Source organism: Rattus rattus, chromosome 5 (assembly GCF_011064425.1).
Source record: "Rattus rattus isolate New Zealand chromosome 5, Rrattus_CSIRO_v1, whole genome shotgun sequence".
In the NCBI taxonomy this organism is placed as follows: domain Eukaryota; kingdom Metazoa; phylum Chordata; class Mammalia; order Rodentia; family Muridae; genus Rattus; species Rattus rattus.
This window is the reverse complement of record NC_046158.1, coordinates 4,191,596-4,204,403: the sequence shown is the minus strand read 5'-3', so window position 1 is coordinate 4,204,403 and position 12,808 is coordinate 4,191,596. Positions and strand designations below refer to the sequence as shown.

Here is a 12,808-nt window from a genome sequence, read left to right as displayed (position 1 = left end):
TGTTGAGTATATCCCATGTGTGCGGCAGCTCACGAGGCCTGAAGAGGGTCTCAGACCCCCTGGAGCTGGAGTTACTGCCCAGGAGAGTAGGGAGTCCTCTGAGCCTCTGAGGCCCTAGAAGATACCTTAAGTCATGTCTAGAAATAGATGCAGGGTAGGCCCGGGGTGGGGAGACTGCACTGGTTCACTCCAGCCATCCATTTGTCTGTCCCAGGCTCCTGCCTTCCAGTGCCCTGCTCCTCACAGCTCCCAGCCCTGAGGACTCAGCCCAGTTTGAGTGTGTGGCGAGCAATGAGATGGGCGAGTCCCGCAGGCGCTACCAGGTGACTGTCCACGGTAAGTCCTGGCAGAGGTGGGAAATATGGGAGCCCTCCTGCCAGCAGGGACTTGTGCTGGCTTCACCCCAAGACTTCTGGGCATCTTACGACACCTCCTCCAGGAAGCTCTCCTGGGTCACGCTCATCTCAGCACTCAGACACTGTCTAATCTACAACAGTCTGAAGCCAAATCTGCTCCTTCCTCAGCTGCCTGGGACCTCAAGGCAGGCTAAAGTCTCAGCTGGGCCTGCGAGGTCCGGTGTGGTCCAACCCCACAGATGCCCCCTCCCACCAGGTTCAGCTTGCCCCATGGCTTGCCCTGGGACCAGCTATGCCTCTGCTTGCCTCAGATCTCTGCACGAGCTGTTCCCTCTGCCAGAAACATGCTTCCTTCACCCAACCAACACCTGCTTTTCCTCAGAATTTCAATTATGCGTCACCTCTCCCAGAGCCCTTCTCCACAGTCACCAGGCTAACGTCTCTACAGGAAGCTATTCATGACTATCTTGTGCCCAAAAATATCCTCTGAGGGTGCAGTATGACTTTGCCTTTCCCAAAGCTTCCGTCTCTCACGCCACCTCATGTCCTAGCCTCCCTTCATGACAGTTCTGTCCCCGAGGTCCCGTGGCCACCTGTCCCCTCTGCACCTCAGCAAGGACTTGTCTTGCGTTCCAGTGCCTCCCACCATTGCGGACGACCAGACACATTTCACAGTGACCAGGATGGCACCTGTGGTCCTCACGTGCCACAGCACAGGGTCACCAGCTCCAGCAGTGTCCTGGAGCAAGGCAGGCACCCAGCTGGGAGCAAGGGGCAGTGGTTACCGAGTCTTGCCCTCCGGTAAGTTACAGAGAGCGCAGAGATGCCTCTGGGGAGAAAGGAAACTGCACTGAGGGTGTGGACAGGCTCTGGGCAGCAGGAAAGAAGCAAGGTTTACTCACCTTGCTGTGCATCCTGAGAGAAGACCCTTGCCCTCTCTGAACCTCAGTACCCCTTCCTGTGTAGTGTCTGCTATCTGAAGCTCACCAGAGGAAAATCAGGGTTTTCTGATAAAAGAAAAATCTGTGGGAGTATTGGTAAAGATAGCTGACCTTTATTTTAAAAGCATGCTCTTGACCCTTTAGTGTTTGAGAGGTCCTATTATTGATGGAATCTGGAGAACAGATTGGTACAGTGCCTTTGCTGGGCTGAGAATAGAGCCCACTCAGTAGAACACTCTCCTAGACTGTGGGAAGACCTGGGCTCCATCCCCAGCACCACGTAAAGCTGGCTTATTCCTGTACTTGAGAGGTGGAGGCAGGAAAATCAGAATGTCAGGGTCATCCTCAGCTACATAGTAGGTTCAAGGCTAGCCTGGGCTACATGAGACCCTGTCTCAAAAAGCAATTACATTTCTTCTCAGATGTACAAGTATACAAAGTGGTTGTAGCAACTCCCTAAGTGAATGCTCCTGCTACTTAGGGAAGCCTGCTCTCAAGATCACTGCGCAGGGCAGCTCTGCTTCTCAGACTCCTTCTCAGACTCTCTAGGTGCAGTGGATCTCTCCTTCCACTCTACAGCTATAGACTAGTGACCTCAGTCCCCCAGAGCAGGCCCCAGGGGTCCCCAGGTAATATCGCCAAACCACTTTGCAGTAAGAAGGCTAAGCTGAGGCTCACTGCCTGCTACCCTCTTTCCAACCCGGGAGAGCAGAAGGGAGTCCTGAGAGGCTTCTGAGGGGAGCACATTGTGGGGAGCAGTGGATCCCAGCAAGGAGCAACTGACCCTGAGGTCCCATACCCCTGAGGCCCCGCAGCCCATCTTGTCTACTTCTCATCATGTACATGGAGAAACTGAGGCCCGGAGAGTAGAAGGCAGGGAGCATGGCGGGCTTAGAACTTGTTCCCATGCCCTCTGTGCCCCGTGAGCTTTACCCACCATTTGAAAGAGTGTTGGTAACAGCCCTACCCACTTTGTCAGTAGGGACTCCTGTCCCACATCCCATCCCTCCTCCCCCACATCCCATCCCTCCTCCCCAACCATGCCCGGCTCCCACCCACAGGAGCCCTGGAGATTGAGCAGGCCCTCCCTATCCATGCTGGCCGATACACCTGCACAGCTCGAAACTCTGTGGGGGTGGCCCGCAAGCACATGGTCCTCACAGTGCAAGGTAAGTGCCCACCTGAGGCCCCAGGGTAAAAGGAGTTGGGGGGTGCTGGAGACATGGAGACAGGTAGGACTGGGAGTACAGGGGAGGCCTCAGCCCCTGATGCCCCCAGCCTAACTTAAACTAATTCCTAGTTTGGAATCTTGGGGAGAGAGCCAGTTCCCTGCAGTCTTGTTGCTGGCGTGAGGCTTCAGAGCCCCTGTTCCCCCTAAAATCCCTCTCCTTCGATATAAACCCTGGTTAGAGGGATACCTGTTGGAGGGACCTCTGTCTTCTGTGCTCACAGCCTCCCCTGTGGTAAAGCCGCTCCCCAGCGTGGTTCAGGTCGTGGCATCAGAGGAGGTGCTGCTGCCCTGTGAGGCCTCTGGCGTCCCCCAGCCAATGATCATCTGGCAGAAGGAGGGGTTCAGCATCCCTGAAGGTGAGACCTCACAGTGGCCAGCAGGAAGGGCAAGGTGGTCCCCCTTCCTACCCAGGAGACCCCACCCTCATCCCTGGGTCTAAGACGTGGTCCCACCTCCTGCCCTCTGGGACACCAGCAAATCCGACAGATCATTTCACACCACATCCTTCTAGACGCTTCCCCCAACGCAGATACTAGCCTTAACTTACTCTATCCAAATCCAGGAGCTCATATGCAGGTCCTCCCCAGCGGCCAGCTGCGGATCATGCACGCCAGCCCAGAGGATGCCGGGAACTACTTCTGCATTGCCCAGAACAGCGTGGGCAGTGCCATGGCAAAGACCAGGCTGGTGGTACAAGGTGGGTCCAGGAAGGACCTGCAGGAGACATGGTGACCTAGAGTTTGAGATGCTCTCTTCCTAGTCTACTCCTGCCCTTGCTGACACATCCCACCTCTTCCTTACCCAGCACTGCTGAGGGAACTTTCTCTTGTCCAGTCTGGCTGGCTCCAGTCATAAACACTCACCCTCTGCCTTCTCCAACCTGGCATGCTTCCTTGGCCTTTCTTCTCCCTTTGTAACTTAGTGACAGAAGTTATTTCCCCTGCTCCAGAAGCTTCTATATGGCTCTTCCTTAGTTTGAGCCTCATGATCTGCCAAAGGTCTGCTCAATGGGCCCCAGGGTGCTCTGTCCCTGAAGCTGTTGACAGGATAACTGGATGACCATGGCTCTATGGCTAGGGTCAGGCTTTGCCATGAATCCAGAGTGTCTCCTGGCTCTATGCCTCTCCTGACCCTGCTTACCCCGCATAGACAAATGCTACCCGATGGACGAAACAAACTGTACCTGCCTGGGCCCTCCACTGTATCCCTAGAATAGTCTATGGGGGCAAGGAAATACACAAGTTCTGCTACACATGCTCTCTGAGGTTGTCATACACTGGGAGTCTGTGCTAATGGAGCCTTAGATGGCCTCTGCCCCCACCACAGCGCTTCAAGTCATTGCGTGTGTGCGCGCACGTACACATACACCTGTGTGTACACGCCTGGGCACACAGCTATAATAGGTCATAACATTGCCAAATACAGAATCCTCAGATCGTTCTGACCACGGGCAATGACCTAGGGCTTGGAAGTTGGTAGGAGAAGTTGAGAAGGGTTGAGCGCTAACCAGGCCCTGGCACAGAGAAGCCAAACTGCAAGCTCAGCCCAGCCCCAGATGAGCATCTCTCTTCCCGCAGTCCCACCTGTGATTGAGAATGGTCTCCCAGATTTGTCCACCACTGAGGGCTCCCACGCCCTCCTGCCCTGCACAGCCAAGGGCAGCCCCAAGCCAGCCATCACCTGGGAAAAGGATGGCCACCTGGTATCTGGAGCTGAGGGCAAGTTTACCCTGCAGCCTTCTGGGGAGCTCCTGGTAAAGAACTCTGAGGTGAGACCCAGGTCCAAGATCAATGAGTGTGGCCCTCGGGTGGCAGAGTACCACCTGCTTCACCACGGCTATCCCTGGGCCCTTCAGCCCCTGGGAACTTGGGAGGGCAGTGTTAGCATCCCACGAGGATAAGCCAAGAGGCAGAGGCAGCTGGATATCCCAAGACAGCTTCTGTCCGTGATCAGAATCCAGGTTTGAAATGACCTCCGCAGCCACCTCCCAGAGAAGAATAGTGACAACTTAGTGTCTCCCAAGTGGACCAGTTGTTCTCAACCAATCTCAGCACTGAATGTTGTCCACGTTCCAAAGGAGGTATTGAGCCGGGGCTCTGGGGTGCCAGCCCCTTTGATCATCAGTACTGCAAAAGAAGCCACTCTTGGAATGACCTGGCAGCTGTGTTGTGACACATGACTGTGTGGGTTATCAGGGCCCCAGACCCTGTCCCCACAGCAGTGAGGAGCCCTCAGGGTCCCCTGCAGAACATGCCCCCTCAGAACCTCACTGGATTTTCTCCCCAAAGGTAGGAGCAACCTCTTGGGTGTTTCAAACATGGATAAGTTGGCATGTGTCAGTTGGATCACAAAGCCCAGCACCCAGTACAATGTCAGGAAACAGGACTAGGTCTCTTGACTCTGGTCATGTGATCGGAGCTTGAGTGATTTTTTTTTTAAAGGGAAGGCATGGAGACACCCTGCCTAGCCTCAGAGAAGTCTGTTTGGCCCACTGCTGCCTGTAGGAGCTAGGAAGAGTCACTCTGCTTCTCTAGCTTGGAAGCTTCACGGGAACCTTAGGAGCTAGGAAGAGTCACTCTGCTTCTCTAGCTTGGAAGCTTCACGGGAACCTGTAGAGAATGGGTCTCCAAGGATTTTGGCCCAGGCTAGGTAAAGAGGTAGTCGCTATCCTGAATCTCCCTCTCCCTCTCCCTCCAGGGCCAGGATGCAGGCACGTACATCTGCACCGCAGAGAACGCCGTGGGCCGTGCCCGCCGCCGTGTGCATCTCACTATCCTGACGCTGCCTGTCCTTACCACCTTGCCCGGGGACCGCAGTCTGCGCCTTGGGGACAGGCTATGGCTTCGCTGTGCGGCCAGGGGCAGCCCAACACCCCGCATTGGCTGGACCATCAACGACCAGCCTGTCACAGGTCTGGGTCTCCTGGAGCCAGGGGTGATCAGAGTTGAGGCTGGGGAGGTAGAAGAGGAAGTGGGTTCAGAGACCAGTGCAGTAGATAGAGTGGAAGAGGGTGTCAGATGGTCCTTCAGGCCCTGGGTGTCCAGGTTATACAAGGAAACACAGAGAGCCTGCCTGTGAGCGCACCCTGAGCTGTATGTTAGAGCTAGCAGGAAGCCATCTGAACAGAAGACTCAGTCCCAGAGACCTTAGGTCAAGAGGGGATACCTGTGTTCTTGCCCTGAGATGCTGCTCCCATAGGAGGCAACTCTGTCTTCCCTTCTGAGACCCAGCAGGGAAACACAGGGGTTCAGAGTACACAGTAGACCCCTGACAAGTGCCTGCTTAGTTAGTGAATTGCTGCGTGCCCTCCCCTGGAAATGACATGTTCTACTGTGGACAGCATCACCCAGATGTGAGGCCAGGTCTGCCGAGCCCCCCTATGCACCTGCAGATTGGGTTTCTCTGTGCGCCTTACAAGGGAGTTACGGTAGACGTCCCAGCCATTCTATGACACAGAGAAATGCACAGGTGCCAAGGACAAGATGACCCAACACAGAAATACACTTGGCGTCCCGAATAAATTCCCCCACAATAGCAGTGTCTGTCATGGAGACTATGTCTGACCCACGGGGAGGAAGGGCAGTATCTACAGAGGACCTGAGTTCGAATTCTTAGCACCCATGGCAAAAAACTGGATATAGTGGTGTGCGTCTATGATCCCAGTACCAGGAAGGCAGAGACAGAGGCATCTCTGGGACTCACTGGCTGGTCAGTCTGGCCAATCGGAGAACTCACAGGGTTCTCTGTAGCGCAGGCTGGCCTTGAGCTCCTAGACCTACTATCTTGGTTCCCGAGCACTGGGATCACAGGCCTGTGATTTTTTTTTTGTCTGATTATTTATGTTAATAGACCCCCAAAGGTCTACCCTTGACTGTCGCCTGGAAATCACAAAACAGGCAAACTCTCTGGCCAGATCCTCTGTGGCTTGTTCCCACCTCCCCCCCCCAAAAAAAAGATCTGCTTGGTCAGCCCACCACCCATGGAGAAGGGACCCTCCCATCCCATCATCCATGGAGAAGGGACCATCCCATTTGTCTCTGCATCCCTCTTAAGCACCTTCCGGACACACACACCTCTGTAGAGTGACCAAGAACAGAGGGGAGGCCCTTATTGCAGACTAAGAGCGGCGGACATCTCTTTTCCCACCACAGAGGGGGTGTCTGAGCAGGATGGGGGCAGCACCCTGCAGCGGGCAGCCGTCACCAAAGAGGACAGTGGCGTGTACATGTGCTGGGCTGAGAACAGAGTTGGCCGTGTGCAGGCTGTCAGCTTCGTCCATGTGAAAGGTAGCATGGGAGCCCACGTGAGCTTCCTCTATCGCCCTCCTGTAACCCACCCCGTTTTCTGATGTTTAAGAAATCAGCTTCCTGCCTTCTAGCTAGTGACATTTTAACCTGTGCGTGTCAGGAGCCCCTGGGGGACTTTATACACTGCCAGGGGCTGAGTTCTACTGTACTCTGTACACACATCCTTGGGGGAGGGAGGTCAGTACAGAAAACTGTACTTTACACTCGCTCTTCTGACAGTCCTAGATGCTGCCGGGAAGTACCAGGGGAGGAGGAGGCTGTTGGGGCTGGGATAGGGCCAGTGCTTGCCAGCCTGCTGATGTCCCCTTGGCATGCGTAGCCCTCAGAACACTGGGGTTTTTGCTTAACTTTGGGTGGGTCTTGCTGGAGACAAGATAACCCAAGACACTGGGTCTGCATTGCTTTGGATCAATTCAATCTCAGGACCCCAGGAACCGTGGAAACCAGCCCAGAACAGCCAACAGTGCCTAGGGAGTTAAATGAGTCCCTTAGCTCCTGTCCGACAGGTGCCCCAGCATTCACGTTTCTACCGTTCTTCTCCAAAGTACCTGGCAGTGTGATCCGAAGCTGGGGTGCTCTATCTGCGTGTCTACCAGTATGGCAGACACATAGAAGTCAGATTCCTTCCTGTGTCCACTCAGACATCACTAATCGATCAAAGCATGAGTTCCTGGTGACCACTGCCAGTTTATGGGCAGCAACACAGAAGGTGTTTGCCCTCCCAATGCATGGACTGTGTACAGCCATGCTGGGCCAGCAGGGGCTCCTTTAGCGCTCAGAGGAAGGCAGGGGCTGAACAGAGTTTAGTAGTGGGTTGATGAAATGATGGGCTACAAGGACACTTCACTCCTGGCTAATTTGTCTTGGCTCTTGCAGAGGCTCCGGTCCTACAAGGGGAAGCCTTCTCCTACCTGGTAGAACCTGTAGGGGGCAGCATCCAGCTACACTGCGTGGTTCGTGGAGACCCAGCTCCAGACATCCACTGGTCCAAAGATGGCCTTCCACTGCCCATCAGCCGCGTCTACTTGCAGCTGCAGAACGGCTCCCTGACCATCCCCAGGACCAAGGCAAGGCGGGGGGCCCCCGTCCTGTGCTTTTTACAGCAGTTGAGAGGATTTTTAGGATAGCACCACCCTCTACAGTCTAAAGGCACTTCCCTCCACAGTGCATGCAGGAGGCTGACTTTGCCTGTTCCCCGTGGGAAGCTCCTCTCTCAGCTTTCACCTGCACCCCACCTTCCAGGGGCTAGCGACACTGAAACTGACCAGTCAGGCCTGGTACCGTGTCATGATAGGCTTCGGATCTGCCCAGTTAGGAACCATGCAAACAGTGATTAAAGACGGGTAGTGCAGCTAGAGAGAGACCCCAGCGGTTAAGAACAGAGGCTGCTCGAGAGGACCAACACCCACAGGGCAGCTCGCAACTGTGTGTAACTCCTCGTCCAGGGGATCTGACACCCTCACACAGACATGCATGCAGGCAAAACACATGTGCAGTCTGTGTGTGTGTGTGTGTGTGTGTGTGTGTGTGTGTGTGTGTGTGTGTGTTAAAAAAAAGACAGATACAGTGCAATAGCAGCTGCAGTGATTTTAATATCTGTGACAGTCCTGGGGACCCCTGCAAGAGTCTTGGGGACACCTGCACCAGTTCCAGCAGCTCCTGTTCTTTTAGAGACTGGATTTTTGTTGTCATTTGCTTGGTGTTTGTTATTGTTTTGGGGTGGGGAGGGGAGTTGGTTTTGATTTTCTTTTTTTTTTTTTTAAGAATTATTTACTTTATGCATATGAGGTACACTGCTGCTGCTTTTAGACACCAGAAGAGGGCATCCGATTCCATTACAGATGGTTGTGAACCATGTGGTTGCTGGGAATTGAACTCAGGACCTCTGGAAGAGCAGTCTGTGCTCTTAACCGCTGAGCCATCTCTCCAGCCCGGTTTTGATTTTCAAGACAGAGTTTCTCTGTAGCCCCGGCCGTCCTGGGACTTCCTTTGTAGACCTTGAACTCAGAGATCCGCCTGCCTCTGCCTCCCCGGAGCTGGGATTAAAGGCGTGGCTCTTTTAGAGACTGGGAAACTGAATCTCCATAGATGTGGTAACAGGGTAGTGACGGGACCCCACCCATGTGGATCTGGCCGCCAGATCCCCACCCTCAGCTGTGTCTCTTCAGGCCCTGGGAGCCACCTCTTGGATAGATACAGGTTGGGGCTCATGAGTTCAAGGCCAGCCTGGCCTACAGAGCAAGTTCCAGGACAGGCAGGGGCTACACAGAGATATTCTCTTAAAAGAGGGGGGGGGTTGGGGATTTGGCTCAGTGGTAGAGCGCTTGCCTAGCAACCACAAGGCCCTGAGTTCGGTCCCCAGCTCCGAAAAAAAAAAAAAAAAAAAAAAAGATAAAAAAAAAAAGAAACAAAAGAGAGAGGGTTTTTATTTTGGTTTTGGGGGTGTTGGGGTGTTTTGTTGTTGGTTTGCTTTGGGTTTTGTTTTGTTTTGTGTTTTGTTTTGTTTTTGAGACAGGGTCTCACTATGTAGCCTTAGCTGCCTTGGAACTCACTGTGTAGTGCATGCTGGCCTTGAATGCTATACACCTGCCTGTGCGCCTCTTGCGTGCTGGTATTAAAGGCATGCGCCACCATGTTCTGCTTTTAAAAATAAAATAAAATAAATCTAGGAGCAACAGCAGGAAGAGAAAAGAATGAAGGTGTCTCCCTGCATCACCACAAACCAGTCATGGACAGGACCCTGTGTGGTCAGAGTGTCCTTGGCCACCAGAGCTACTGTGCCAGAGCCCCTGCATGCTGGTCTGGAGACCCTGTGAGCTGCACCTTCTAGCGCAAACGCCTGAGTTCGAGGCTTTAAAATGTACCAGGCATGGGCTGGGGAGATGGCTCAGTCAGCAAAGAGTTTGTCATGATTCACGAAGACTGGTGTTTGATCCCAGGAATCCACATCTAAAAAGCTGAGCCTAATAGTTCAAATAATCCAAGCCCTGGGGAAACAGACAGGATGACCCTTTGCCTCCTGGCCCACCAAGTCTAGCATACTTGATAAATTCCAGGCCATAGAGGAGGTGGATAGAGGAGCTAAGGAATGACTCCCAAAGGTAACCTCTGACCTCCACGTGCTTGGATGTACACACACACACACACACACACACACACACACACACACACACACACACACACACACTAAACAATGAACATGAATAATTTTTAAGTGTGCTCGTTATTATTTAGCAAACATTCCCTGGGCATCCAAATCCCTATGGCAGAGCAAAGCATTAATAGTTCATGTAAAAGTCTGGAAGAAGCAAACCGGAATGTACTCTCCCTAGCACCGGACTCTGCCTAGAGCAACAAGCCGCACCCTTACTCACCTGGGGCTTCCAGGGCTTCCAAGGGCAGAGGGGTTGTATTCTCCGCATTGATGATGAACAGCCTCAGGTGCCCTTGCTGTTTCAGGACTCCAGGTTCTCTGTCCACTATTCACCCCACATCCCTTCCCAGTCAGATGAGTCTCAGTACAGTCACCTGTGTGTGCCCAACCCACCCTCTTCCTCACCTGAGCACCCACACCCCTCTCCCCCTCTTGCTACCTGCAGATGGACGACGCAGGACGGTACCAGTGCCTGGCCACGAACGAGATGGGCTCCGTGAAGAAAGTGGTGACCCTTGTGCTTCAGAGTGAGTTTCAGCTCTGTCCCTAGCAGGTGGGGATCAGGTGATAAGGGCACTCGGGGCCAGCTGCAGCTGGATATGGTTCATTATGTGGCAGAAGCCCCGGGAAAGCATTTCCCAAATGTAACCCAGGTTCAGGCTGAAACAAATGTTGCCATTATTCTTATGGTTGTTTCTATCCAAGACTCAAAACTGCCTTTGAGGCTAAGGTGACAGCTCTTCCATTGGAGACACAGCTCAGAGCTTGCTTAGCACTGTCTGAGCCACAGGAAATCCTGCGAAGGAATCTCGGGCATTTTACAGAAGTATTCTGTGTGCAGTTGGGGGTGGAGGGAGGATGCTCGCCCATGCACGAGTATGTGGAGGCCAGAGGTGGACATTAGGCACCCTCCACTGAAAGACCCCCGGAGCGGGGAGACCCTCACTCAAGTCTCAGGATGACGCAACCCCCCAAGAACTCACACAAGACCATCTTTGCTATGATCACAAGAGGTTTATTGATAGGAACCAGTGCACTGGGGTCAAGACTCATATCCCACGCAGGGGCAGTGGAGTTCGACCCCGAAAGGCTGGGAGAAAGGGTGTTTAAAGGGAGAAACCACAACCCGAGGGGGCAGGGATGGCGTCATTGGAAAGTGTGAAGAATAATAGTGAAAAATCAGAAGGAGAAACTCTCTGTTTCTCTAGATTGTTTAACTTTATGGTCCACTAGTTCCTGGGAGAAGCTTCCTGCTTCTCAAGATTGTTCTCTAAGATTTATGGTCAGCTAGTTTCTGGGAGAAAGCTGTTGAGCTGGCCAATGTAATTACCCATTCTATAGCCCTAGGAGAGGCTTTCTGGAACGTACAATTTTGGGGCCTAACCTGTTTCTTTTTTCTGTTCTAAACTTTGTGTCTAGGGGAGCAACTTTAAAACTTTTACCTTTCACCACTATTGCTTTCCAGCTCACTGTTCTGAGACAAGGTTTCCCAGGGAATCTGGAGCTCACTGTTTTAACTAGATTGACTGGCAGAGATCCTCCTGCTTCTGTCTTCCCGGCACAGGGGTTACAAACAAGCATTGCATGACTTTCAATCAAACACAAATCCTCACATTTGTGCAGCAAGCACTTTACTCTGAGCCATTTCCCTAGCCCTTCAGAAAATATTGCATTGAAGATGAACCCATGTATGAAGCCCTGAAGCACCCACCGCCAACTCCCAGCACCCCACACAATCTCAGTCAAACCCCCTTGCCCCACTAGTGGCTGCCTTGACTTTGTATAACAAAAGACCCACAGTTCTGCTCAACTATGGTTCACACTGAGTGAGTGTGGCGGCACAGACCAGACCTGAAATCCCGGTACTTACTCCTGAGTAAGGCAGGAGGACTGCTAAGGTCCCATGGGTAGTCTGGACCATAAAGTGAGTTTCAAGCCAAGCCTACATTGTGACACTAATCTAAAAGAGAAAATTTTAGAAAGGTGGGGTGTGGTTAGAATAGAGAGGTTGTTAAGGGGCTAGAGAGATGGCTCAGTGGTTAAGGGCACTGAATGCTCTTCCAGAGGTCCTGAGTTCAATTCCCAGCAACCACACGGTGGCTTACAACCATCTGTAATGGGACCTGATGCCCTCTTCTGGTGTGTCTGAAGACAGCTACAGTGTACTCACATACATAAAATAAAATAAAATAAATAAATAAATCTGAGAGAGAGAGAGAGAGAGAGAGAGAGAGAGAGAGAGAGAGAGAGAGAGTTGTAAAGAACACTGCTCCTTCAGAAGACCAGAGTTCAGTTCTCGACACCCATTAACTCCAGTTCCAGGGGTACCCAACACCCTCTTCTGGGCTCTGTGAGTACACACACACACACACACACACACACACACACACACACACACACACACACACACAGTACATACCCCCACACACATACATAATTTAAAATAAATCTATTTATTTATTTACTTATTTATTTATTTTTACACTCCAGATTTAATTCCCCTCCTGGTCCACCCTCTGATTGTTCCACATCCCATACCTCCTCCCCACTGACCCCCTGTCTCCACAAGGATGTCCCAACCTCACCCATCCCACCAGACCTCTAAACTCCCTGGAACCTCCAGTATCTTGAGGGTTAGGTGCATCTTCTCTGACTGAACCCAGACCGGAGAGTCCTCTGCTGTGTATGTGTTGGGGGTCTCATAGCAGCTGGTGTACACTGCCTGGTTGGTGGCCCAGTGTCTGAGAGATCTGGGGGGTCCAGGTTAATTGAGACTGCTGGACCTCCTACAGGGTAGCCCTCCCCCTCAGCTTCCTCCA

The 12,808-nt window shown here is 52.7% G+C and overlaps 1 protein-coding gene across 1 annotated transcript in view; it reads left to right on the top strand.

The window, feature by feature from the left end:
- Nucleotides 1-12,808, top strand: part of Hmcn2 (hemicentin 2) — a 148,212-nt gene that overhangs the window by 115,327 nt on the left and 20,077 nt on the right. The window contains 10 exon segments of the mRNA XM_032902812.1: nucleotides 215-336; nucleotides 993-1,157; nucleotides 2,359-2,466; nucleotides 2,750-2,884; nucleotides 3,091-3,225; nucleotides 4,106-4,296; nucleotides 5,226-5,439; nucleotides 6,680-6,814; nucleotides 7,712-7,902; nucleotides 10,435-10,516. Of these exon segments, the coding sequence (XP_032758703.1) occupies nucleotides 215-336; nucleotides 993-1,157; nucleotides 2,359-2,466; nucleotides 2,750-2,884; nucleotides 3,091-3,225; nucleotides 4,106-4,296; nucleotides 5,226-5,439; nucleotides 6,680-6,814; nucleotides 7,712-7,902; nucleotides 10,435-10,516 (1,478 nt within the window).